Source organism: Bos mutus, chromosome 21, assembly GCF_027580195.1.
Source record: "Bos mutus isolate GX-2022 chromosome 21, NWIPB_WYAK_1.1, whole genome shotgun sequence".
Classification (NCBI taxonomy): domain Eukaryota; kingdom Metazoa; phylum Chordata; class Mammalia; order Artiodactyla; family Bovidae; genus Bos; species Bos mutus.
This window is the reverse complement of record NC_091637.1, coordinates 18852082-18877286: the sequence shown is the minus strand read 5'-3', so window position 1 is coordinate 18877286 and position 25205 is coordinate 18852082. Positions and strand designations below refer to the sequence as shown.

Sequence of the window (25205 nt, the reverse complement as noted above, 5' to 3'; positions counted from 1 at the left end):
AAGTTCATGTCCATTGAATCAACCATCTCATCCTCCGTCGCGCCTTTCTCCTCCTGCCCTCAATCTGTCCCAGCATCAGGGTCTTTTCCAATGAGTCGGCTGTCCGCATCAGGTGTCCAAAGTATTGGAGTTTCAGCTGCAGCATCAGTCCTTCCAATGTTTAGGGTGCCTGGTTCCATTTTTCCTTCGCAGCCACTGTAACTGTTTTGGCTTTGACCCTCCCCCTTCCGGGCACCAGGGTGCGCTGTAACGTCCCTTAGTGTCAGCTGGACTGTGCCGCGCTCTCCCCTCTTCCGTTGTCGTTGTGCCGCAGTTCCGGTAGCTCGCGGAAGCGAGAGCCCGAGGCTGCAGGTGCCGGGTCCCAAGGCATGGCGGGGGCGGGGCCGGGGCTGGCGCGCGCCCAGCAGGCCGGGGTGTCCCTTGCCCCGGCCCTTTGATCCCGGACCGGACAGGTGAGGACTTCTCCTTCCTTGTTCCAGCCTCTCAGCCCGTCAGGCTCTCCCCGAGGCCTCCTCGATTTACCGCTATGGGGCTGCCCCCTCCCTGCATAATGCCTAGGTCCTGCGGCCCCCGCCTCGCTTAGAATGCTCTGCCCTTTGAGGCCCCGCCCCGGGCTTTTCTTTCCAGGGGCGCCCCCTTGGGCATGTGTGCCCGTCCCTAGGTGGCCCCTTCCCGTTTAGGAAGCCGTCAGAAAGAATAGAGGGTTACGTGCACCTGCCGGCATAGGGAAACTGACCGGGTATCTAGCTTAGTACCGTACCATGAGTTAGTGGCCACTTCAACTAGGCTTTCTTCTTTCGTTCAGTTGATAAAGTACGGATGCATGTTATGGGCCAGCTCCAGTGCTAGGCTCTGAAAAAACTAAGATGACCAAAGTAGGCATGGTTACTTCCTTTCTGGAGAGTTAATGGGGGAGTCGAACAGTAAACACTTAGCTGTGCAAACGAAAGTACAGATTCACATTATGGCAATGACTAGTAAGGACGCAAACGGAGAAGGCAATGGCATCCCACTCCAGTACTCTTGCCTGAAAAATCCCATGGACGGAGGAGCCTGTTAGGCTGCAGTCCATGGGGTCGCTAGGAGTCGGACACGACTGAGCGACTTCACTTTCACTTTTCACTTTCATGCATTGGAGAAGGAAATGGCAACCCATTCCAGTGTTCTTGCCTGGAGAATCCCAGGGACGGGGGAGCCTGGTGGGCTGCTGTCTGTGGGGTTGCGCAGAGTCGGACACGACTGAAGTGACTTAGCAGCAGCAGCAGTAAGGACGCAAACAGGAAAAGCAATGGTAAAGCGAAAAAGATCTCTTTCAGCCAGGATGGTCAGAGAAGACCTCCTAAAGGAGATGACACTCAAGCTGCAACTTGAAAAATGTGGCAAGGGCCAGAGGAAATACCTGCTAGGTAGAGGAACAGACCCTGTGGATATTTGATTTGGTAAAGAACGTTCAGAAAAGGAGGCTTACAATGGGTCAAATCCATGTTGGGCTTACAGGATATAATGTTTGTGTACTGGCCAGGAGTTCACCATCTAGAGCCAGTTCCATTTGTTGTTTAGTTGCTTAGTCTTGTCTGACTCTTATGACCCTATGAACTGTAGCCCACCCAACTCCTCTGTCCATGGGATTTCCTGGGCAAGAATACTGGAGTGGGTAGCCATTTCTTTCCCCAGGGGAACCTTCCCAACCCAGGGATTGAACTGGCATCTCCTGCACCACAGGTGGATTCTTTACCACTGAGCCACCTGGGAAGCTATCTAGTGCCACAGACAGAAATAAAATGCAGAGATGAAGTTGCAAGTGTGGTGAGTGTTAATGAAGGTGACATATGACTGGTATACCTGATGGAAAGGTGAAGGAAGACTTCCCTGAGGAAGTGGTGATTAGGCTGATGTCTGAAATAGGAGTTAAGTTGGCAAATTGAAGAGAAGAGCTTTTTTTAGACTGAGATGAAAAGCATGTGCCAAGGTTCAGAGACAGGAGGTGGGCCACCCATTAAAGAAATGATTAAACGGGCAAAGAGAAGGCATGTAAGGATTTTGATCCTTTGTGTTAAGAGCAGTGGAAAGATACTAGGTTGGCCAAAAAGTTTCTTTCTTTCCCCTCTGGAGCTTCCCTGGTGGCTCAGACAACAAAGAATCCACCTGCAATGTGGGAGACCTGAGTTCAGTCCCTGGGTTGGGAAGATTCCCCTGGAGGAGGGCATGGCAACCCACTCCAGTATTCTTGGCTGGGAAATCCCATGGACAGAGGAGCCTGGTGGCCTACAGTCCATGTGGTTGCAAAGAGTTAGACACGACTGAACGACCGAGCACAGCACAGCACACAGATTAAGACAAGACGTAACAGAAAAACCTGAATGAACTTTTTTTTGCCAATCCAATACTTGTTTTAATCCACAGGGGAAAGGGTGTGATCAGAAATGAATATTGAAAAGATTGCTCTGGTTGTTAAGCAGATTGGAAGTGGACAGGAATTTAGGGAGACCACTTATGGAGTGGTTGCAATGATGTAGATATGAAGTTATGAACATTTTGGGTAAGGGTGCTGGCTGGTCATGATAGAAGGAAGGTAGATATTAGAGGACAGTTGAGGAGGTAAAAGCTTCAGAGTTCAGGGACTGAATGATCAGATATGGCGGCTGAGGGAAAGAGGTCCCAAGGGAGACTCTTAGGTTTCCAGTTCCTTTGGCAGCAGGCGAGTGGCTGTGCCATTAACTAGAGTAAGGGAAGGGTAGAGGGTCCACTTTTGGAAAAAATATAAGTCATTCTAACATTTTTAGTAGCTCCTACTCTGACTGGAAGGGACTTTCATTATGTACTTTTTCTATATTGTCTGAGTTTTTATAAGCGTGTAGTTTATAATTGGAATAACAAGACAGGTTGAGAAAGACCAAATTCCACCATCTCTCTAAAAACTGTCATTGTGTGATATAAAATACGGAGCAGGTAGAGACCATACTGAGAGAAGGGTTAGGAAATTAAGTGACGATTTTTGTATAGCTTGGAGCTGCTTGGAGCTGAAGCTAGCAGGCCTTCACCCCACCCCTCTTCCCCCATCACAGTACTGATGGCTTTTCCCTTAAAAAAGACAAGGCAGAGAATTTAAGGTGGGACTATTCAAAATGTATACACTTTTTTTTTTTTTTAGAGAATTAAGCATCTAGTTTGCTTAACATGATCTGTGATTGTAAGTCAAACAACTAGTGTGCTTTATCTGATTCGGTTATTTGTGGTTAGTCTGCTGTGCATGCTCAGGCACTTCAGTGGTGTCTGACTCTTTGCAACCCTATGGACTGTAGCCCACCAGGCTCTTCTGTCTTTGGGATTCTCTAGGCAAGAATACTGCAGTGGGTTGCCATGCCCTCCTCCAGGGGATCTTCCTGACCCAGGGATTGAACCCAAGTCTCCCGTGTCTCCTGTACTGCAGATAGATTCTTTACCTTTAGCCACCAGGGAAGCCAGTTAGTTTGCTGCTGCTGCTGCTAAGTCACTTCAGTCGTGTCCCACTCTGTGCGACCCCATAGAAGGCAGCCCACCAGGCTCCCCCGTCCCTGGGATTCTCCAGGCAAGAACACTGGAGTGGGTTGCCATTTCCTTCTCCAATGCATGGAAGTGAAAAGTGAAAGTGAAGTCGCTCAGTCGTGTCCGACTCTTAGTACCCCATAGACTGCAGCCCACCAGGCTCCTCTGTCCATGGGAGTTTCCAGGCAAGAGTCCTGGAGTGGGTGCCATTGCCTTCTCCTAAGTTAGTCTGCTGGACGGTGTCAAATGCCTATTCCTTCTTCCATATGTGGGCCATACTTGGCTCTCATCCCCTGCTCGTCTCCCTGTCTGATTCCAGCCCCTATCTTGGGTTCGAAGGATGCGAGTGGCAACGATGTCCTGGACAGAGAGTGAGTGAGGTAGTTTTGTACATTACTTGGTATTTAAAACTGCTTAAACCTTACTAGTATTTTTTTTGGACTATATCAAAATGTGCACATGAACTATGTCACTGTGAAAAGGAGTAGCTGTGTGAAACTCAATATTGTTTATTTTTGCTCAGAAGTGGAGGATATTGCTTACTGAATCATGCCAAAATCCTTTTAGAAAACTCATGAGAGATATTTTTTTAAAATTCAGTGCTGGGGATTTCTGTGCTTCTTCCAAGCAGCTATTAAGTTTTTATCTTATTGGCAGTGTAGAGTCTATAACTGTGTTTTCCTGTGCCTTGTCTGCTGAGAAACTCAGAGCCAACTTGGCAGTTCTGCAGTTTCTCATGGTATGCATTTTTGTGTACTTCAGACTTCATTTCATTGTCCTTTGTTGTCCCTTCACAGTGATTGTTTTCTAATTAAGAAAAATTCTGAGGAAGCACAAGTATTACTTTAAAAAAATATGTAATTTTAAAAGAGTAACAGTACAATGAATGCTAATTCAAGAAAAAAAAACAAAACACCACACTTCAGAATACTGCCAGGGTGTCCCTAACTCCCATCCCATTTCTTAAACTTCCTCAGAGGTAACCACTTTTGAATCTTATGTTTGTAATTCCTTTACTGTTTCTAATTATATGCCATATGTATTTGTGTTCTTAAACTAGAAATTGTGTGAAGCTTATATAAAGGAAATCGCACTGTATGTATTCTGTAACTTGCTTTTTTCATTCAACGCTGTGTCTGAGATTCATCTCTGTTGTTATGTATGACTGTAGTGCATTAATTCATTGCTTGCATGTGGGGATTGCCGGGCAGTCCAGTGGTTAGAACTCGGTGCTTTCACTGCTGGGGCCTGTGTTCAATCCCTGGTCAGGGAGCTAAGATCCCACAAGTCTCATGGTGCAGCCAAAAATAAATAAAACAAAAAGTTTCCCCTGCATGAATGTGCCTGGATGAATTTAGCTAGTCTACTGTATTTTTTTTTTTTTTAGCTAGTCTACTATTGATGGACATTTGGAGTATTGTCAAGATTTTGTTGTTGCCAATAGTCCTGCTACGGACATCCTTGTATATGTCTCCTGTTATATACATGCAGACATTTCTCTAGGTCAGGATTTTAAGCTCGTGGGCTGTGTGGTCTTTGGTCTTAACAAATTAGCTATGCCGTTGTAAAGCAAAAGCAGCCATAGGCGACATGTGAATAAGTGGGTGTGACTGTGCTTCAGTAAAAATTTATAAAAATAAACAGGCAGGCTAGATTTGACCTGAGAGCAGTTGTTTGCAGTCTTTTGCTCTAGTCTAAATCAGTAGGAAATATATTAATGAATTGTGACTAGTAGTTTGAGAAACTTGATTTGTTTAGTCATACAAGTATACACATTTTTAACTGGACTAACTCAGCTGGTAAAGAATCCGCTTGCAGTGCAGGAGACCCTGGTTCAATTTCCTGGATTGGGAAGATCCCCTGGAGAAGGGATGGGCTACCCACTCCTGTATTCTTGGGCTTCCCTGGTGGCTCAGTGGTAAAGAATCTGCCTGGCAATACAGGAGACATGGGTTCAATCCCTGGGTCAGGAAAATCCCCTGGAGGTGGGCATGGCAGCCCACTCCAACATTCTTGCCTGTAGAATACCCATGGACAAAGGAGCCTAGCGGGCTGCAGTCCATCGGGTCGCAGAGGGTTGGATACGACTGAGCAACTAAGCACGGCACAGATAGTATATATACTTACACCAGGTATTTCTAATTTCAGGAGACAGAATGTAAACAAATTCCCACTGTCTGTATGTTTTTATTTCTAAGATACAGATTGGATCAGTCACTCCTGCTTAAAACCTGTAATAACTTGAATGACATGGCACACAAAGTATTTTCTAATCTGGCTCCAATCTGCTTTTTTTAGGTTTCTCTTATCACTGTGTTTCCTGTGTTCTAACCACTTGGAATTGTGTTTCCCAAGTGTACCACACTACACTCTTTTTAAGTGTATTTTTTAAGCTACTTTCTTTCTGAAATGTTCCTCCTTTATTTTACCTAATGTGTTGTTTATCCTGGATGACCTTTGTCAAATGTTGTTCCATTCATTCATTTCTATTTGTGAGCACTTGCTGTGCTTCAGGCGCTGTCCTAGGTGCTGGAGATTCAGCAAGGAATTAGACAAGGCCCCTGCTTGCTGTCCAGTGTGGAGAGACAGATACTAAAACAGCAAACAAATGGTTTCAGAAAGTGATAAGGGCTGAAGAAAATAAAATAAGGTAAACAGCAGATTGATGTGGATGGGAAAAGGCATGACTTTAGGTAAGGTCGTCAGGGAAAAACTGAAGAGTTGCTATTTAGCTGAGATTTGAATGATCAAACAGTTGGTTCAGCACTTTAAAAATGTTGCTTTGCTTCTTTCTGGCCTCCATAGTTTCTCATGAGACATCCACAGGTATATGCATTGTTGTTCCCTTGTGGGTAGTGTATCATTTATGTGGTTGCTTTCAAGATTTTTACTTCATGCTTTAGTTTTTCACAGTTTGACTATATGTCTGGGCATGGATTTCTTTGGGTTTATCATGTTTGCTGTTCTCTGAATTTCTAATCTTGGGTTTACGTGTGTGTGTGTGTGTGTGTGTGTGTGTGTGTGTTAGTCGCTCAGTCGTGTTGACTCTTTGTGACCTCATGGTTTGGGGCCAGCCAGACTCCTCCGTCCATGGGATTTTCCAGGCAAGAATACTGGAGTGGATTGCCATTCTCTTCTCCAAGGGATCTTTCCAAGCCAGGTATCAAACCCAGGTCTCCTGAACTGCAGGCAGACTCTTTACTGTCTGAGCCACTAGGGAAGACTTGGGTTTATGTGTGGGAGGGTTTATTTCTCAGGTGTTAATTCTCTTCATTTGGTATATTTTTCTATCTTATGTCAGTGTCACACTTTTTTGAAATCAGTAAGTCTGAGTCTTCTAACTTTGTTCTTTTACAAAATTGTGTTTTAGGGTCCCTTGAGGTTACATGTACATTTTAGGATGAATTTTTCTATTTTTGCCAGAAATGATTTTAGAATTTTGATAAGAATTGCATTAAGTCTGTAGATTCTTTGGGTAGTATGGACATCTTAACAGCCCAGTCAGTAAATATATTTTTTATATGAATTACACACTGAATGTGTTTACACTGAGAAAATTTGATGTATTTGGAGGTTTGTTCTTTTGAATATTCCCAACAGCTGAGCATGCTTCGAAGGTCTTCCTAGAGAATTCGGTCCTTCCCTCAAAAACTGAGTTTTGATAGACTCAAAGCTATCTGAACCACTTACTAACTGTAGCTTGGGAAGGAGAAATGCCAATCACCATCATCTTGGGAGCTCCTCCACCCAGGGTATATGGAGGAAATGTATTTGACTTGTGTATACACAGTTGATCCTCGAACAACTCAGATTTTAACTGTGCAGGTCTGCTTACACATGGATTTTTTTTTTAAAGCCATTCATAATTTTTATTTTATTTTTGGTGGAGGATGATTGTTTTACAATGTTGTGTTGGTTTCTGCCATACAACAGCGGGAATCAGCCATAACTATGTATATATTCCCTTCCTCTTGAGCCTCTCTCCCACCCCCACCCCCACCCCACCCCTCTAGGTCATCACAGAGCGCCAGGCAGGACTCCCCGTGTTGGACAGCAGCCTCCCGCTAGCTGTCTGTTTTACACGTGGCAGTGTATATACGACAGTGCTACTTTCTTAATTCGCCCCACCCTCTCCTTCCCCCGTACATGTGCATTTTTTCCAACAGTAAATACTGCACTACTGCACATCGCTTGAATCCATGGATGTTGAAGATCTGTGGAACCACGTATACTGAGCCAACTATACTCAAATTTTCAGCTGCAGAGGGTTGGTGCTCCTCACCCCCGCCTTGTGCAAAGGTCATCTGTATTTATGTTTTGGTAAATTTTTGTTTTCTTGACTTCTCTTTTTTACTTTCCCATGCAGAGATGTGATAATGGATCATCATGTTTCCACCATCAAACCTCGAAGAATCCAAAACCAAAATGTCATTCACCGCCTGGAGCGCCGGCGGATCAGCTCGGGCAAGGCAGGCACCCACTGGCACCAGGTCCGGGTCTTCCACCAGAACGTCTTCCCCAACTTCACGGTCGTCAATGTGGAGAAGCCGCCTTGCTTCTTGCGAAAGTTCTCCCCCGACGGACGCTACTTCATCGCTTTCTCTTCCGACCAGACGTCTCTGGAAATCTACGAGTACCAGGGCTGCCAGGCCGCCGAGGACCTCCTGCAGGGCTACGAGGGGGAGATTCTGGCCAACGGCAACGACCAGCGGTCCGTCAACATCCGCGGCCGGCTCTTCGAGCGCTTCTTTGTCCTGCTGCACATCACCAGCGTCGCGGCCAACGGCGAGCACCTGAACCGAGAGTGCAGCCTCTTCACGGACGACTGCCGCTGCGTCATCGTGGGCTCCGCCGCCTACCTGCCGGACGAGCCGCACCCCCCCTTCTACGAGGTGTATCGCAACAGCGAGTCCGTGACCCCCAACCCCCGGTCCCCCCTGGAGGACTACTCCCTCCACATCGTTGACCTCCACACCGGCCGCCTGTGTGACACGCGCACCTTCAAGTGCGACAAGGTGGTCCTGTCGCACAACCAGGGGCTGTACCTGTATAAGAACATCCTGGCCATCCTGTCGGTGCAGCAGCAGACCATCCACGTCTTCCAGGTGACCCCCGAGGGCACCTTCATCGACGTGAGGACCATCGGCCGCTTCTGCTACGAGGACGACCTGCTCACCGTGTCGGCCATGTTCCCCGAGGTGCAGCGGGACAGCCAGACAGGCATGGCCAACCCGTTCAGGGACCCCTTCATCAACTCCCTGAAACACCGGCTGCTGGTGTACCTATGGCGCCGGGCAGAGCAGGACGGAAGCGCCATGGCCAAGAGGCGCTTTTTTCAGTATTTTGACCAGCTGCGGCAGCTGCGCATGTGGAAGATGCAGCTTCTGGATGAAAACCACCTGTTTATCAAGTACACCAGTGAGGACGTGGTGACCCTGCGAGTCACAGATCCGTCGCAGGTAGGAGCTGCCGTCCTGCCCTTCCTCCTTCCCGTCTCCTTGGGAAGGCTTCTCTCTTTGCCTGTGGCCAGCCTCTCAGAAATAACACATTTTATGTGGATCTTGAATTTTTGCTACCCTAGGGCTCAGCCGAACTTAAAACAGCTCCACTTTTCTCTAGCCACGTGTATTTATTTGGACAAATGGAAGCAAAATCTCAAGCCATTGACATACAGATAGTCAACCCTGTGAATATTATCCTATTTCTTTTTTTTTAATATTTATTTTTTTAAATTTTACTTTTTTGGGGCTGCACTGGGTCTTTGCTGCAGCAAGCGGGGCCATCTTTCTTGCCCTGCAGCATGTGGGATCTTCATTCCCTGACCAAGGATCAAATCTATGTCCCTTGGATTGGAAGGCAGATTCTTAACCACTGGACCACCAGGGAGGTTCCCAACCCTGATTCTTCTGTAGAGCATTTTCAGTACCCTGGAGATGGAAGCCCAGATGCTCTAAGGTTAAGATTTGACTCCCTATGGATAGTGCCTTGGTTTTGTGGAAGACTGTACTTATTGGTCTGTTTTAGTTCTGGCAATGAGAATGAACCCACCATACAAAAAAAGAAAATCTTCTAAAAAGTTTAGTCTTTTTTCTTACTTAAATGATGTCAGTATACTTTCTCACAATATCTTTAGATTGTAACTAGTCTTTTTTCTTACTTAAATGATGTCAGTATACTTCCTCACAAAATCTTTAGATCATAACCAATGGGACAGTTCATTTAACAGAATTAAGCTCTATGACTTTACTCTGACCTTGCCCACACGCTGGAACATAGATTGTGGAGCAGTGATAAGATGGGAAGGAAACCAAAGTTTTTGATCTGCCGGTGAATCACCAGGACTGCAGGTTCTGAGGGGTTTTTAGTTTGGGTGAAAGATGTTGATGGGGAAGATGCATTTCACAAATAGGAATAAGGTATTGTGTTATGAGTACAGAAACCATGAAGACGTTTGGGTTGAAACACCATGCCAAACCTCAGAGCGATGTGGACATTTCCCTTTGAGGAGCTGTCTACTTTATTATTGACCAAGTGAGAGACCTAACTTCTTTACAGTTCAATTCAGTTACTCAGTCATGTCTGACTCTTTGCAACCCCATGGACTGCAGCACGCCAGGCTTCCCTGTCCATCAGTAACTCCTGGAGCTTGCTGAAACTCATGTCCATCAAGTCGGTGATGCCATCCAACTGTCTCATCCTCTGTCAACGCTTTCTCCTCCTGCCTTCAATCTTTCCCAGCATCAGGGTCTTTTCTAATGAGTCAATTTTTCACATCAGGTGGCCAGAGTATTGAAACTTCAGCATCAGTCCTTTCATTGAATACTCAGGACTGATTTCCTTTAGGATTGACTGGTTCGATCTCCTTGCAATCCAAGGGACTCTCAGGAGCCTTCTCCAACACCACAGTTCAAAAGCATCAATTTTTCAGTAATCAGTTTTCTTTATGGTCCAACTCTCAGAACCATACATGACTACTGGAAAAACCATAGCTTTGACTAGATAGACCTTTGTCGGTGAAGTCGTGTCTCTGTTTTTTAATATGCTGTCTAAGTTTGTCATAGCTTTTCTTCCAAAGATCAAGTATCTTTTAATTTCATGGCTATAGTCACCATTTGCAGTGATTTTGGAGCCCAATAAAATAAAGTCTCTCACTGTTTCCATTGTTTCCCCATCTGTTTGCCATGAAGTGATGGGACCAGATGCCATGATCTTCGTTTTCTGAAGTTTGAGTTTTAAGCCAGCTTTTTCACTGTCCTCTTTCACTTTCAAGAGGCTCTTTAGTTCCTCTTTGCTTTCTTCCTTAAGGGTGATGTCATCTACGTATCTGAGGTTATTGATTTTTCTCCCTGCAATCTTGATTCAAACTTGTGCTTCATCCAGTCTGGCATTTCATATGTTGTACTCTGTGTATAAGAGCAAGGTGGCAATATACAGCGTTTATGTATTCCTTTCCCAGTTTGGAACCAACACCCCACCCCCCATCATTCTCCTGTTTCCACATTGTCTCCTTATATACGAGTTTGGAAATGTACAACAGAGCAAGCCAGTAAACTGCAGTCAGCTGAGTCTGGTTTCTCTCATTGACTTGTAGCTGATTCTGCCCTTAAGAGAAACTGTACAGAAAATTGTCTCCTGAGACCTTACCAACCGTCCATGGAAAAATGGTTTCTAATATTTTTCTTCTGAATCATACCTTGTGTATTCTTAAAAAAAAAAAAAAAAGGAGCAGAGGTGACTAAAATGGTTGTTATTTAGTCACTAAGTCATGTTCCACTCTTTGCAACCCTATGGACTGTAGCCTGCCAGGCTCCTTTGTCCATGGGATTTCCCAGGCAAGAATACTGGAGTGGGTTGTTATTTTCTTCTCCAGGGAATCTTCCTGGCCCAGTGATCCAACCTGTGTATCCTGCATTGGAAAGAAGATTCTTTCCAGTGACACCAGGGAAGCCCATTGAGATCTGAGTAATACATTTGTGAGAGATTTTTTTTTTCCTGAATTTTTTTACTTTCTTATTAATGATGAAGTCACCATTGAGCCAGTCACCATTGTGAGTGAGCGTCCAGTTCATCTCAGGCGTCATGAGAGGGTGTTGGTAGAGCCCTTGACTTCTGTACCCTTCTGTCCTGTATCTCCCAGTCTGCCCTGGTGGGAATGTTAGTAAATGTTTGTGTAATTCTGTATTCACGCAGTCACGATGGGTCCTGGTGAAGCCCTCCTGTGATCAAAGGTCGTCCAGGTTTATAGAAAGGACATGAGTCCATCTTGTATGTAGGTTTGAGCTATAATTAGCTTTTTGTTTTGGAGGGAGTATGTTGTCTGTGACTGCCGCATTCGAGATTATCCTTTTCTCCTTCACTAAAACATGACCTCCTTATGTTCGGTAGCTACAGTAAGTCATAGCCAGCAACATTGCTAGGGCTCTGTGCTTTGCTTACAGAATTTGTAACTTTAAACCCAAACTCTCCCCTCGTTGTCCTTCAGCCTCCTTCCCCAGTTTAATTTGATAGGTTCCAATAAGGTTAATGAGTAAAAAGTGTACCTCAACACAAAGCCTTGCTAATATTATGGGTATTATTCTCAGATTACCCTCCAGCCTCTTTAATTTACAGCCAAATTTAATTTCCAGGTGACCGCAAAAGTCATGTAATATAAGCTCTGGGAAGGACTAATTACTGGTGAAACAGGTGGGCCAGATGTCTCCAAAAATTGGTAATGAAGATTCAGGTTTAATCCTAGGAGGCAGAATACTAATCCTAGCATTCTGGAAACTTCTAGAGTCCTGGTGGTAGCCCCACACTGCCACATTCACTGTGACAAAAACTTGGGGTACCTCGCGCTTCAGTGTTAAGCTGAGCAGAGCACTGGAGGTTCAGAGAAGAGGACCAGGCACCTGGGGACCCATTCAGAGAAAGCAGTAACTCTCCCACTCATAGCATTTGAATGCTTTTCATGTTTCCCACTCTGATCTGAATTGCTACGAATGTCCAACATGTGTTACAAACGCTCTTGGCTAAAAGAACATTTATGAAGAAGGAAATGGAAAACACTTCTCTGATTTTTTCATTTGTTCAGCCCAGTCCCCCGCTTGGTTACAACTTGCCTAGGTGGACATGGTGTGCTTAAGATGTCTCTCTGCATGTTAGAAATATTAAGAGAGAAAGGAAATGCCCCCAAATTGAACTTTCTGCCATACACATACAAGAGAAAATAATTTGCCAACAGGCAGCTCCTGATTGCAAATCACTTTCTCAGCAGGAAGGAAAATTAAATCTGGCATTTTAGAAAAGTGTTTTTAATCTCAGAGTGGGTTGGGGCATAAGTAGGGAATAAGCACTTGAAAGGAAACATACTAAATTTGCACACAGGTTGAAATGAAAGATTGAAAGCCCTTTTATACATATATGCTGAGCAACTCAGTAATTCCAGCAGCACAGGTACAGTGGGAAATCAGTCAGCTCTGAGGCCCTTGATGGCTCAAGCCCACTGAGGCTTCCTCCTCTTCCAGAACCTCTGGGCATCACGCTGCTGTAGTGCCGGAGTGGAGTTGTTTGCTGGTTTTACTTGGGGAGTTTGCGTTTTCAGCCAAATGATGAATATGCTAGGTGAGGTCTTATGCTCAGCTGTCCCTTGGGTCTCCCTCTTCTTCCGCAGGCATCTTTCTTTGTGGTGTACAACATGGTAACAACAGAGGTGATCGCCGTGTTTGAGAACACGTCAGATGAGCTTTTGGAGCTCTTTGAGAACTTCTGTGATCTCTTCCGCAACGCTACCCTGCATAGTGAAGTCCAGTTTCCCTGCTCAGCTTCCAGCAACAATTTTGCACGGCAGATCCAGCGCCGGTAAGCTGCTCCACTGGACTTAACAAGCTTAATTTTTCTGTAGAAAATGTGTTGGTGTGGAGCCAGTAGTTGCTTACTTCGGGAAATCTTCCCATGTTCTTTCTGCCCACCTGGCCTTGGGTCGGTCTACCTGTTGTAACCTCCTGTGGCATCCTAAATGTCTGTCTCTTAGCACGCGAGGGATTACTTGTGTGTTGTCTGCGATTCCTCCTAGACTGTCTGTTACCTGCAGAGAGAGAGAGACTGTGTCTTTGTTTAGTTTATTGCTGTATCTGCAGTGGTGCACTGTCAAGCACTTAAAATAATTTTTGAATGAATCAGTGCAGTTCGGTTCAGTTGCTCAGTTGTGTCTGACTCTTTGCAACCCCATGGACTGCAGCAGCCCTGTCCATCACCAACTTTGAATGAATAAGGAAATAATTTTATAACTTTTGGTTAAACATGTGCATTGAACACATGCATTTATCTCTGCTGTATCCCAAAACCCTACTTAAAGTGACAATAAAGGATGAAGAGATGTAAACCTACAAGAGGAAAGAGAATGGGGAGGCGATATCAACCGAGTTTTAGAAGCTGAAGAGCCAATGGATGAGTGATAACTAACTTGACATACCTCAGAGAACAAAAAAGACTACAGAGCTTACCCATCAAGAAGTAAGTTGTCTTGCACTAGAGAACTCTGGAAAAAGTCAAGAAACTGGAGGTCCTATATACCTCTGAAGGATTGGATGACATTCTTTTTTATTTTTGCTGTGCTTTGAAGCTTGTGGCATCTTAGTTCCCTGACCAGGGATCAAACCTGTGTCCCCTGCGGTGGAAGCATAGAGCTTTAACCACTGGACTGCCAGGGAGTCCCCTAGATGACGTTCTTAAAGGAAACAGTCAGATACTCTAGTTCCTTTCCTTAAGCCTCCAACTGCCGTATGACTGTCTCTTCCCCAACTCAGCAAAAGGCTAGAGGTTTATTCTCTGGAGAAATCGAACCATGCAGGCTCTGGTTTCAAGTTCATGAAACATGGCTGAGAATAGAGATGAGACTCATCATGCTTAAACCAAGAATTAAGTGAAAATTGATATACTGGTAGGGTAGACTCCAATTCCTCTTATCAGATATGGCTGATTAATTAACTCTAATTAATTATTAGAGTTAATTCCCTAGGGAAACTGACCAACCTGAAGAAGAGACCCTTGGAGGCCCTTCTCAGAACACCTAAGTCACCCTCAGTTGAAACCCACCTGCTAAGAACCAGAGCTTCTCATAATTATCTGAGTATATTATTGTGAAATGACTAGTTATTTTGGACCAAGGGCCTGCCTGCAACACTACTTAAGTCAGTCAGTGTTTCATCAACATTCCACATACCTTAGCCAATTATAGAAAATAGCTGCTTCAGGTTCCAGTACAGATCAGATCAGAGTGAGTGGATGAATCAGAATAAGCATTACTGCTGCAGGCAGTAATGGGCAAAGCAGATATCTAATTCACTGGCATCGTATTCCTATAGGATAGTACGTGGTTAAAAATAAGTGGATATTGATTTTCAGACAAGTAAACATGCCCTTTTATTTTTTCTGGTTCACACATATTTTCAGCCTGACTAGCATCTCTCTTCAGTATAGAAGGAATTTTTGGAAGCAAAATATGGATCAGGTTTTGCTTTTTTCATTTTGAAATGAACTTTGTCTCTTAAAATTAACTTTTAAATTAAGTAGATTATTATCAACTAGTAACAAAAGCTGGGTACAGTTAAAGTATCAAAGAGATCACCAGAAGGCCCAAGCTCCATGAGGGCCGGGGTTTTTATCTGTTATGTATACACCGCCATATCCACAGCACCTCGGCCAGTGTCTTCCATGTGGGAGGAGCTCGTTAGGCATTTGTTGAATGAATAACATCATCAGGAATTAGAGGAGGCTACATTTTCTGAAAATTTATTTCATAGTGTACCCATAATTAAGTGAAATTGTAGGAAGAGAAAATAAACATTTTAGCTTCATGATCTTCAAAATTTTGCTTCTTACCAGCAAATGGTTCTGAAAACTGTAGATCTCACACATTAATGTTTAAGTTGCTCTTTAAATTTCTTACTGTTAAATTTAAATAATGGCAGAGGATGCAGTTTTCAGCATGTTAAACATTGACATTTAAAAATAAAAGTATTACAAGATATAATTGGCATATAACATTGTATAAGTTTAAGGTATTAAGACTTTTAAATATAGCCAAGGGACTCTATAATACCATAGTACTATAATACTATAATACCATAGTAATTTAGTATTCATATTTGACATAAAAAGCTCAGGGTAAGTTTTTCCTGTACTGTTTGAACTTTTATATTTCTTCTTATTTTCAAATTTATCCCTCTTCCCCACAAAATTGTGTCCTAATAACATGTTATCAATCATTTTATCATACTTTGCTGCATTGAAAATACAACGTACATATAAATCAAAATTGTTTTGGTTTCTTGTGAAGGCATGGTTCTAATGGGACAATTTTACAGTCTTCAAAGAGCTTCTGGTAAAAATGAGTGAAATGGATTTTTATTGTTACTATTATAGGTTAGAATGAATGGTTAAGAAAAAATGCACATCAGAGATCAGGAGTCACTTAAAGAAAGCCTTTATTTTGAAAGAGACCAAGATAAAACAGTATAAAAAATGAACATGGTATTAATTGAAATAATTTAAGCTATAAAAACAGGAACATTCCTAGAATAGTGATGCTAAGTGAGATACTTTAGAAATCTAAACTCTGTTAGATATAGTTTAGAAACTCTCCGAGAAAGTAGGAAAAAAAAGATAAGAGTAAGAAAATGGGAAAGAATGATTAAAAAAAAAAATTTAGAGCATTTCCCCAGGAGATCCAATATGTGGGTACTTCCAGAAGGAGCAATAGAAAAAATGAAAGGGAGGAAACGATGTCAACCATTTCCTAATATTAATAGATACACATTTTCATGGGAGTTGCCTAGTGACCTAGTGGCCTGGCTTCAGTCCTTGGTTGGGGAACTGAGATCCTACAAGCCACATGACATGGCCAAAGGAAAAAGAAGAATACACACACACACACACACATACACACACACACTTCTAGATTGGCAAGCACCGTCCCATCATGGTGTGCTGGAGCTGGCTCATTCTGGCTTGTGAGAGCAAACCGTTAAACTTTCAGGAGCTTCTAAAATCAAGTTGTTAAACACAGCCATTATTAAAAATTAATTATTTCCTAATTATTAATTCACAGTTATTTTACTATTGTACTCTTGAGGTTATTTGTAACTATTTCACCTGTTTGGTGAAAACACCGTATAATGATGTGCTACTGCTCATCTCGTGACAGCTCGGCATTCAATGATGCCACTTTGGTGCCTTGAAATTTACTACACCAGAAGAATTTACACCACAGATATTGGCAAGCACTGCAAACCATGGCTTTTTTCCCTTCAGGGAAATAATTATTAAACCTATCATCACATCGCAACTCCATCAAGTACCCAGTACAGTCAATAAAGAAAAGACCATACTGAGACATATCATCATGAAATTTTAGAACAATGGAGATAAAGAGAAAATGGTAAAAACTTTCAGAAAGAACACATACATTTCACGTATAAAAAATTAAGCCATTAATGGTATCAGTGTAATAATAATACTGAAAACTTGAAGCCATTACAATCATGTCCTCAGAATTCTGCAAAAAAAAGATTTTAAAACTAGAATTCTACATCGAAATAATAGGGTTTAACAAAGACATTTTCATACACGTAAGGTCTCAAAAAACTACCTCCCGTGTTCTTTTTCTAAGGAAGCCTCTGAAAGATATTATCCCCCAATAAACCACGAAAGAATGATACAGGAAGTAGAGTCAAACAGTGGAGAGAAGCACAGAGAATTCCGAGGATAATGTCAAAGGGAGGCTCCAGGATGACAGGCTGCGGGTTGGACCAGGTGGAAGCAGGAAGGGGGAGGTTCCCATCACGGGTGTACCCAAGGAAAGGTTACAATATCTAGAATATCTGTTGGGTTTGAATGTATTAAGACGAGATTGTCTGTGCTGTCCTGGCAGGGTTCTCAGCATAGGCCTCACTGAGAAGGTGATGTTTGAGTAAAGCTTTTGAAGGAGGTTAGGGAGCAAGCCATGTGGCCGTCAGGGGAAGAATAGAGCAAGCAAAGGGAATAGTAAATGGAAAGGTCCAGAGGTGGTCTCAGACATCTGAGGAACACCAGGGGACTCGGGGTGGCTGGGCTGGAGGAAGCAGGAGGCAGGTAGGTAGAGGTGTGTGGTGAGAGACAGGACCAGACACGTGTGGCCATTCCGAGGCTTTGGCTTTAACTGTAGATGAGATTGTGTAGTGTTTGAAGTATCTGAGCAGAGGAGTGACGTGGTCTCACGGACATTTTTTTTGGCCTCACCCTGTGGCATGTGGGATCTTAGTTCCCTACCCAGGGACTGAGCCTGTGCCCACTGCAGCGAGAGCTTGGAGTCTTAACCACTGGACCACCAGGGTGGTCCCTCCCACTCATGTTTTAACAGGGTCACTCTGGCTGCTGTTTTAAGAATAGATCATAGGGGGATAGGCTGGAAGTTAGTAAACCATTGCAGTGATCCAATAATAAAAGTACTACATTCTGTTTCCTGATGGGAGCTTTAAAAAGTTTTCTTTTCATGGCTTCTGTCAGTTACGAAGAAGGCAGTGCCATCCAGGAGGGTGAGCATGGAGGGTGGGGAGGAGGAAGTAGCCATCGAGGGGAGAGGGTGACTTGCCGGACTGTGGGAATGCAGCATGAGTGCCTTGCAGCATTGTGGCAACATTTCTATCCATGAGTTCATGGGTATAAAGTCTGTGATTTCAACAATTGTGAAATGTAAGCTGGCTTAGGAAGGGAAAGAGTTCATGATGAAGGCATAGGATGGAGAGAAGTTGGTAGAATCAGTGGCATTTTGGTCCCATTTCAGTTAAGGACGTTGAAGCTGGGATGAGCAGAGTTATCTGGAAAATTAGGAGAGAAGATAACTGGAGTCTTTGTGCTGCTCCCTGAGATTATGGAGGTGCAGTCATTGGTAATAGTGAGATTGAGGGTATGATGTGGGAATGTATTGCTGACGCAGAAAGGAGGTCCAGGAACTAGGAAGCCATGGTGTGGGAAGGATCACCTCTGAGAATTTTGAAATCGTGAATTGAGAGAAGGGTGGTTGGACAGAGGGACAGTGCACCAGGAGTTAATCAGCTGAAGACATCAGAGGGGTGACAGCTTCATCTTTTAGTTGTTGGGCATCTGAGAGTAGAGGTGGTGGGCGCTGTGGGCAATGGGAACGGCTTCAGCCTATGGATGGTCATGGAGGCTTTGATTTGTGGTCATCACAGCCACGGGCCAGCCCCGTCATTTGAAATCACCTTTTGAAGCCAGTGAGCCAGGCAGGGTGGAGAACTAGATCTTGGCTGACAAAGGGCTGAAAACCAAGGAACCCAGGATCTTTGATACCAGCTCAAATGAAAAGGAAAGAAATTAGTTTTGTGTAGCCCAGGGTTTAATTTTAGGATTTATTCCAAGGCTGTGAAAAATTACTGTTAAGAGAAGTAATGGAAAAGCAGTGTTGACGCTCGGCTTCCTTCTAGGGGAACTGAGAAGTGTTGATGTCCATCTAGCCCTGCAGGTTGACAGTGAAAACAAAAATCAAACCCATCTCATCAACCTCTCTAGTCTCATCAAAATTAGGAACATTCGAGTTTTTTTATACCATTAGTTTCAAGGGTGAGATGTTATATCACATTTCCCCTGGACTAAAAAATTATTTATTTTCCCTTTGATTATTAAACCATATGATGTACTTCAGTGTAAAGATTATAAAAAATAAAACTGATAAAAACAGCTATGACCATTTTGATGTATTTCCACTGTTTTTTTTTTAAAGACGTTAATTTGTGTGTGTGTTTTCAATCATACTGTATATACGGAACATAGCTTACTGGTTTTTGTTTTTTTTTTGGCCGTGCTGTGTGGCTTGCAAGATCTCAGTTCCTCAAACAGGGATTGAACCTGGGCCACAGGCAGTGAAAGTCTGGAATCCTAACCCCTATTCCACCAGGGAGCTCCCCGTACCCTACTTCTTTTACTTACCATTATGATAAACATTTCTTCTGTTACCACATTATCTTTGAAAATAATAGTTTTCCATTAGGTTTTTAATATTCCTGTCATTTTTTTTTCATTGTCATGACCACTGGTATATTGAATGTGCACAGGGATTTTTCTTTCCTAGGGCAGATTTCCAGAAGAATTGAAATACTTGGTCAAAGGGTATTAAGTTTAGTATTCATTATAATTGTGAGAAATAACTGCTCCATTGTTATTATTACCATAATTAAAGATAAGTGAGATAGATGACTCTGTGTTCCTATTATGTGCTTCTGGATTCTGGTGTTTCTGCAGAAGTATAGGTAGCTAGTTCCCAGCTTTATTTTTATTTTTTGGAAGCACAGAGTCTTAACCCCTGCACTGCCAGGGAATTCCCTCCCCAACTTTATTTAAAACAAAGGATCAGTAATTTTTCAAAAGATTTGATGCAAGTTGGCTTATAACTGATCTCAAGAAGAGTCAGACACTACTTCTGTCCAGGATCCTTTGCATCTCCTTGTTAATGCAGTCGAAGGCTCTAATTTGGGGGAAATATATAAATTTCAACAGAAATAATTGTCAGAGGTTAGTTATACTCATTTTTAACTTTCGTAGGATCTTTGCTAACTTTTCTTAAGTAACTTCATGTTTCCAGTTTTTCATTCTGTTTTCTGCTTTTTTGAGAGTATTTACACATATGCAGAGGGGCTTCCCTGGGGGCTCAGATGGTAAAGAATCTGCCTGTAATGCAGGAGACCTGGGTTTGATCCCTGGGTTGGGAAGATCCCCTGCAGAAGGAAGTGGCAACCTATTCCAGTATTCTTGCCTGGAGAATCCCATGGACAGAGGAGCCTGGTAGGCTACAGTTCGTGGGGTCACAGAGGGTCAGACAAAACTGATCAACTTTCACTTCTTCACCTTGGAGATATATAGACTTGGGAGGTGTGAGAGTTCAGTATCTAGATTGTGTTTTCAGGATATGTTGTTTTTAAACATGTTTGTCAATTTAAAACCAAGGAACTTGTGCGCCACTGACACAGCCTTCCTCCTCGGTGCTTTATTTCAGGTTTAAAGACACTATCGTCAACGCCAAGTACGGAGGACACACAGAGGCCGTTCGCCGGCTGCTGGGCCAGCTCCCCATCAGCGCCCAGTCCTACAGCGGCAGCCCTTACCTTGACCTGTCTCTCTTTAGCTACGACGACAAGTGGGTGTCAGTCATGGAGCGACCCAAGACTTGCGGAGACCACCCTATCAGGTGCTTCAGCTGCGGCTGCCTGTGGGTGCGGGCGGCCACTTTCTCTTCCTTCTCCTGAGCATCACTTCACTGTGACTCTGTCTACTTGTACTAACAGGTTCAAGTCACAGGGCAGGCTGTTTCTTTAATGTGGGTGTTTTGGCTTCCTTGGTGGCTTAGCTGCTAAAGAACCTGCCTACTATGTGGAGACTTGGGTTCGATTCCTGGGTTGGGAAGATCCCCTAGAGAAAGGAAAGGCTACCCACTCCAGTATTCTGGCCTGGAGAATTCTATGGACTGTATAGTCCATGGGGTCGCAAGGAGTTGGACACAACTGAGCCACTTTCACTTTGATCATTTAGGGATTAGTATCAAAAATTAATTAGTTCTGCTCTTTTCCTCTCCTCAAAACATCCAATTCAGTAAGTATTGTTCTCTTTTTAAGGTAGCCACGGAAGAGAACCATACTTCTCAATTTAATGACCTAGTACCATTTCACAAGAAACGTAAAAATAATTGAGACTTACATTTTACCCAGCTCAAATTATTTTATCCCCTCCTGTTACCTAATGGAAAAGAGAGACAGTTTGGGGGAACAAGTAAGTTTTGGAGAAACCCACGCTTCCTCGGTTGGAAGAATGTTGGAACGCAGGTTGCCGTGTTACTCTTAGGACCTTGCAGTTCCTTCGTCACGGGTGTCCAGCTCACAGACCCTCCTGTCCCTCCATGCTGGGAGCCTGGGTTGTTCTGTTTTTGCTTTCACAGATGCTAGAGAGAGGAGCTGGCACCACTTCCACTGTGGGGTTATTTCAAGGGACGTGTGAGCTGGGTTCTGGAAGGTCTTCACATAGAGACAGTGGTAGTTAGTATTTCATAATCCAGCTTCGTTGTGTATTAAGTAGGCTTGTGTAACATATTCTGTGCGATTAATTACTGTTTGTAATATTTCCTTTGGGAAATTGTAATCAAGTTCTGAAAATGTTTTTACTGCGGAGATTTTTAAACATAAAAGTGGAAGACTGTAATGAAGCTCTGTGCCCATCACCCCGCCTCCGCAGCTGCCACTCACGGTCAGTGTTGTTTCATCTCCTTCTCCCACCACTGCTCCCCTCCCACCTGCCAGTCTGGAGTCTCATAGCCCAGGCATCATAGCATTTCACTTGTAAATATTTCAGTATGAATTTCTAAAAGATAAGGACTAAACGAAAATTAAACCTTTATAAAGATCACCGATAGCAAGTGAGTTTTCACGTTTTCCTATTGTTTTGTATATATTCTTTTTACGGTTTGTTCCAGTCAAGACCTAAAGAAGGTCCAAATGTGTTTTTTTGGTTGTTGTCCTCTAAGTCTTTTTTATTTTATGGGTTCTGCTTCCCTGTTACTTTCTTTGTAGTGAAGTTGTTGAAAAAACCAGGTTGTTCGTCTGGTGGTATTCCCCACATTCTGGATTTTTGCTCATTGCATCCCAGGCAGTTCTCATTCCCCCGTTTCCTGTAAACTGGTAGTTAGATTTAGGAGCTCCAACAACTAGCTTTACATTATAAGCCCTTTGTGTGCTGGGGACCTTGTGGGTGAGGGGAAGGTTTTCACACATAAAAGCAGATAATTGGGCTCATTTGACATTGTCACGTAGCCCGAGATAACATTTCTCTCCCTTTTGACTGCCCTGCCTTTCTGATTTGAAACAATTAACCTAAGTAACAAATCTGGAAATGCCATTGACCCTGACTTCTTGTAATTCCTATTTATTTTTTAATTTAAAATGAGAAATGTAAGGATATTAAAGTCGTTTGAAGAGGTAATGCCATTACTCTAACAGCTTTATTGTATTAAATATATCCCATTCTAGTCTCTGCCAGGGTGTGTGTTTACGTTTATGCAGTCATAGTTACGGTTGGCATAGGACCTTGTAGCCTGCTTTTATTTAATAAACATTTTCCATATTCCTTAAAGTTACAGTCCTGACGACAGCATATTATTCCATAAAATAGATGTAGCATAATTTATTTTGCTGTTCCCTTGTTACTGAACATTTATTCTCTACCTGCATTTTTACATTGGAGCTAATGCTATGTGCGTGCTAACTTGCCTCAGTCATGTCCAGCTCTTTGCAACCATGTGGACGATAGCCCACTAGGCTCCTCTGTCTGTGGGATTCTCCAGGCAAGAATACTGGAGTAGGTTGCTATGCCCTCTTCCAGGGGATCTTCCCAACTCAGGGATCCAAACAGGTCTCTTATGTCTTCTGCATTGGCAGGCAGATTCTTTACCGCTGAGCCACTGGAGAAGCCCAAAATGCAATAGTAGCCATCTTTATTCACGTCACTATTTACTTTACTTAAAATAAATTCTGAGGATATAAGCTCTTGGATTATTGGATATTACGAATATCTTTGTATCTCCTGTATATTTGCTTTCCAAGAGGGACATGCATTGTAGAGCTCTTTATTTCAGAGCTCCTTTTTTCTTGAGCTTCCTCCAATTCAGCCCCAACCCTGCCAATCATCTCTGGTTCCCAAGTTCACAGGGCACTTGCTTTGCATATGGGCAAAAGGCATTTAAGTCCTGGGATGGATGGAAGCGTCTTTGTTCTTACCGTGTTAGATGAAAAAGTAGAAACTAGTTAGTATTTTGTTTTTGTGTGTGCAAAAGAAGAACCTTCCAAAAGAATTTCTTCTTAACAGTGAAAAAACTCAGGACTTCCCTGGTGGTCCAGAGGTTAAGATTGCACCGCAGTTACTGAGCCCACTCACCACGAGCTCTAGAGCCCATGCTCCTCAACAAGAGAAGCTACCGCAATGAGAAACCCTCACACTGCAGCTAGAGAATAGCCCCTGCCCGCCTCAACCAGAGAAAGCCTTTGCACAGCAACAAAGACCCAGCCCAGCCAAAATTACATAAAATAAATTTTAAAAAGAGGAAAGAAGAACTCAAGATACGCGCCTAAATCTGCACTGTCCTCTAGTAACCACCAGCCTCCCATGGCTGGTGAGCACTAACATGAGATGTGTTCAAGTGTCAAATGCACGTCAGATTTCAAAGACTTAGTACAAAAAATGAAATATCTCTTTAGTATCTTTTATAGCATTGGTTGACATGATAATACTTTAGATGCCGACGTTAGGTTAACTAAAATATTATTAAAATTATTTTCACTTTTTCCTTCTTACCTTGTTTGACGTGGCTGCCTGAACATTTAAGCATGCCTGCTTGGCTTGCATTATCATTTCCAGCCCTGGCCTAGGCAGGTAGGTAGCTGGGCAGATAGCTGCTGGAAAAGGGGAAACTGTAATCAAGGCCATCACTAAGGGTCATCTTGGGAAAGACAAATGACCCAGTGATTCAGGCCAGCATAGTAAAGTTCATAATCTCTGTGCTCATAAAATGAGCTGATCAGACATAGGCGATTTTGACTGAGGGCTGACGTTAGAGGAGATTTCGTCAGTGAGGTTAATTCATGCTACTGCTGCTAAGTCATTTCAGTCGTGTCCGACTCTGTGCGACCCCATAGACGGCAGCCCACCAGGCTCCCCCATCCCTGGGATTCTCCAGGCAAGAGCACTGGAGTGAGTTGCCATTTCCTTCTCCAATGCATGAAAGTGAAAAGTGAAAGTGAAGTCGCTCAGTCATGTCCGACTCTTAGCGACCCCATGGACTGCAGCCTACCAGGCTCCTCCATCCATGGGATTTTCCAGGCAAGCGTACTGGAGTGGCGTGCCATTGCCTTCTCCCGGTTAATTCATGAGTCCCCTGCTATTCAGGTTTTAAGGTGGTGGTGAATGTCTGTCTCATGCTCTCCTCCTTTCCTTGTTCTGTTTAGGTTCTACGCCCGGGACTCTGGTCTGCTCAAGTTTGAGATTCAGGCGGGCTTACTGGGCCGCCCCATCAACCACACGGTGCGACGCCTCGTTGCCTTCACCTTCCACCCTTTCGAGCCTTTTGCCATCTCTGTGCAGAGGACTAATGCTGAGTATGTCGTCAACTTCCACATGCGACACTGCTGCACGTAGGTGCCTCGCGGAGCCGGCTGCTCTGGTCTTCCGAGCCTCTGGCCCGCCCACCCTGCCGCCCCATCACGTCTCAGTGGGCTGTGAAGCAGAAGCTCCTGATGCCCAGCCTTGGAGTCCCAGGCTGTACCGCCCGCGTGGAGAGCCAGAGACAGGAGGAAAGAGGTGTGAGGGTGGCTCAGCCTTGAACACAATACAACTACTGATCAATCGACTTAAAAGTCCTCTTGCCTTTTCCCTGTGGGAATGCCCAGCATTAAGTCCATTTAATTTTTTGTCTTATTTTGCATTTTTTTGCTATGAAGATGACAGCATTACACCTCTGCCCCATTCGTGTCACTTCTTTAGCATTACAGTATGCAGCCTGCAGGAAACTCTTGTTTACTCATGAGAACTCTGTACATCCTTTCAATTAGCCAACAGCAGGGCTGTCTTTTTAAGGAAAAAAAAAATAAAGCCTTGGTATTTTCTTA

At 43.7% G+C, this 25205-nt stretch overlaps 1 protein-coding gene across 2 annotated transcripts; it reads left to right on the top strand.

Annotated features, from left to right (window-relative positions):
- The first annotated feature begins 304 nt into the window (after positions 1–304).
- On the top strand, positions 305–25205 carry DET1 (DET1 partner of COP1 E3 ubiquitin ligase). Of its 2 annotated transcripts, XM_070358235.1 has the most exons (6): positions 318–452; positions 7892–8984; positions 13178–13365; positions 20555–20746; positions 21696–21795; positions 24546–24683. In XM_070358235.1, exons 2-5 carry the CDS (start codon positions 7902–7904, stop codon positions 21748–21750), a joined length of 1518 nt encoding a protein of 505 aa, XP_070214336.1. In that variant the 5' UTR covers positions 318–452; positions 7892–7901; the 3' UTR covers positions 21751–21795; positions 24546–24683. The 2 variants fall into 2 exon arrangements, with proteins under 2 accessions (XP_005911077.1, XP_070214336.1); XM_005911015.2 differs by lacking the exon at positions 21696–21795 and having other exon boundaries at positions 305–452; positions 24546–25205.

Bases quoted from the DNA above. Each gene is read 5' to 3' on its own strand.
- DET1 (XM_005911015.2), top strand. From the start codon at position 7,902: ATGGATCATCATGTTTCCACCATCAAACCTCGAAGAATCCAAAACCAA. The intron at 13,366-20,554 runs GTAAGCTGCTCC...GCTTTATTTCAG, and splicing joins GCACGGCAGATCCAGCGCCG to GTTTAAAGACACTATCGTCA. The intron at 20,747-24,545 runs GTGCTTCAGCTG...TGTTCTGTTTAG, and splicing joins TGCGGAGACCACCCTATCAG to GTTCTACGCCCGGGACTCTG.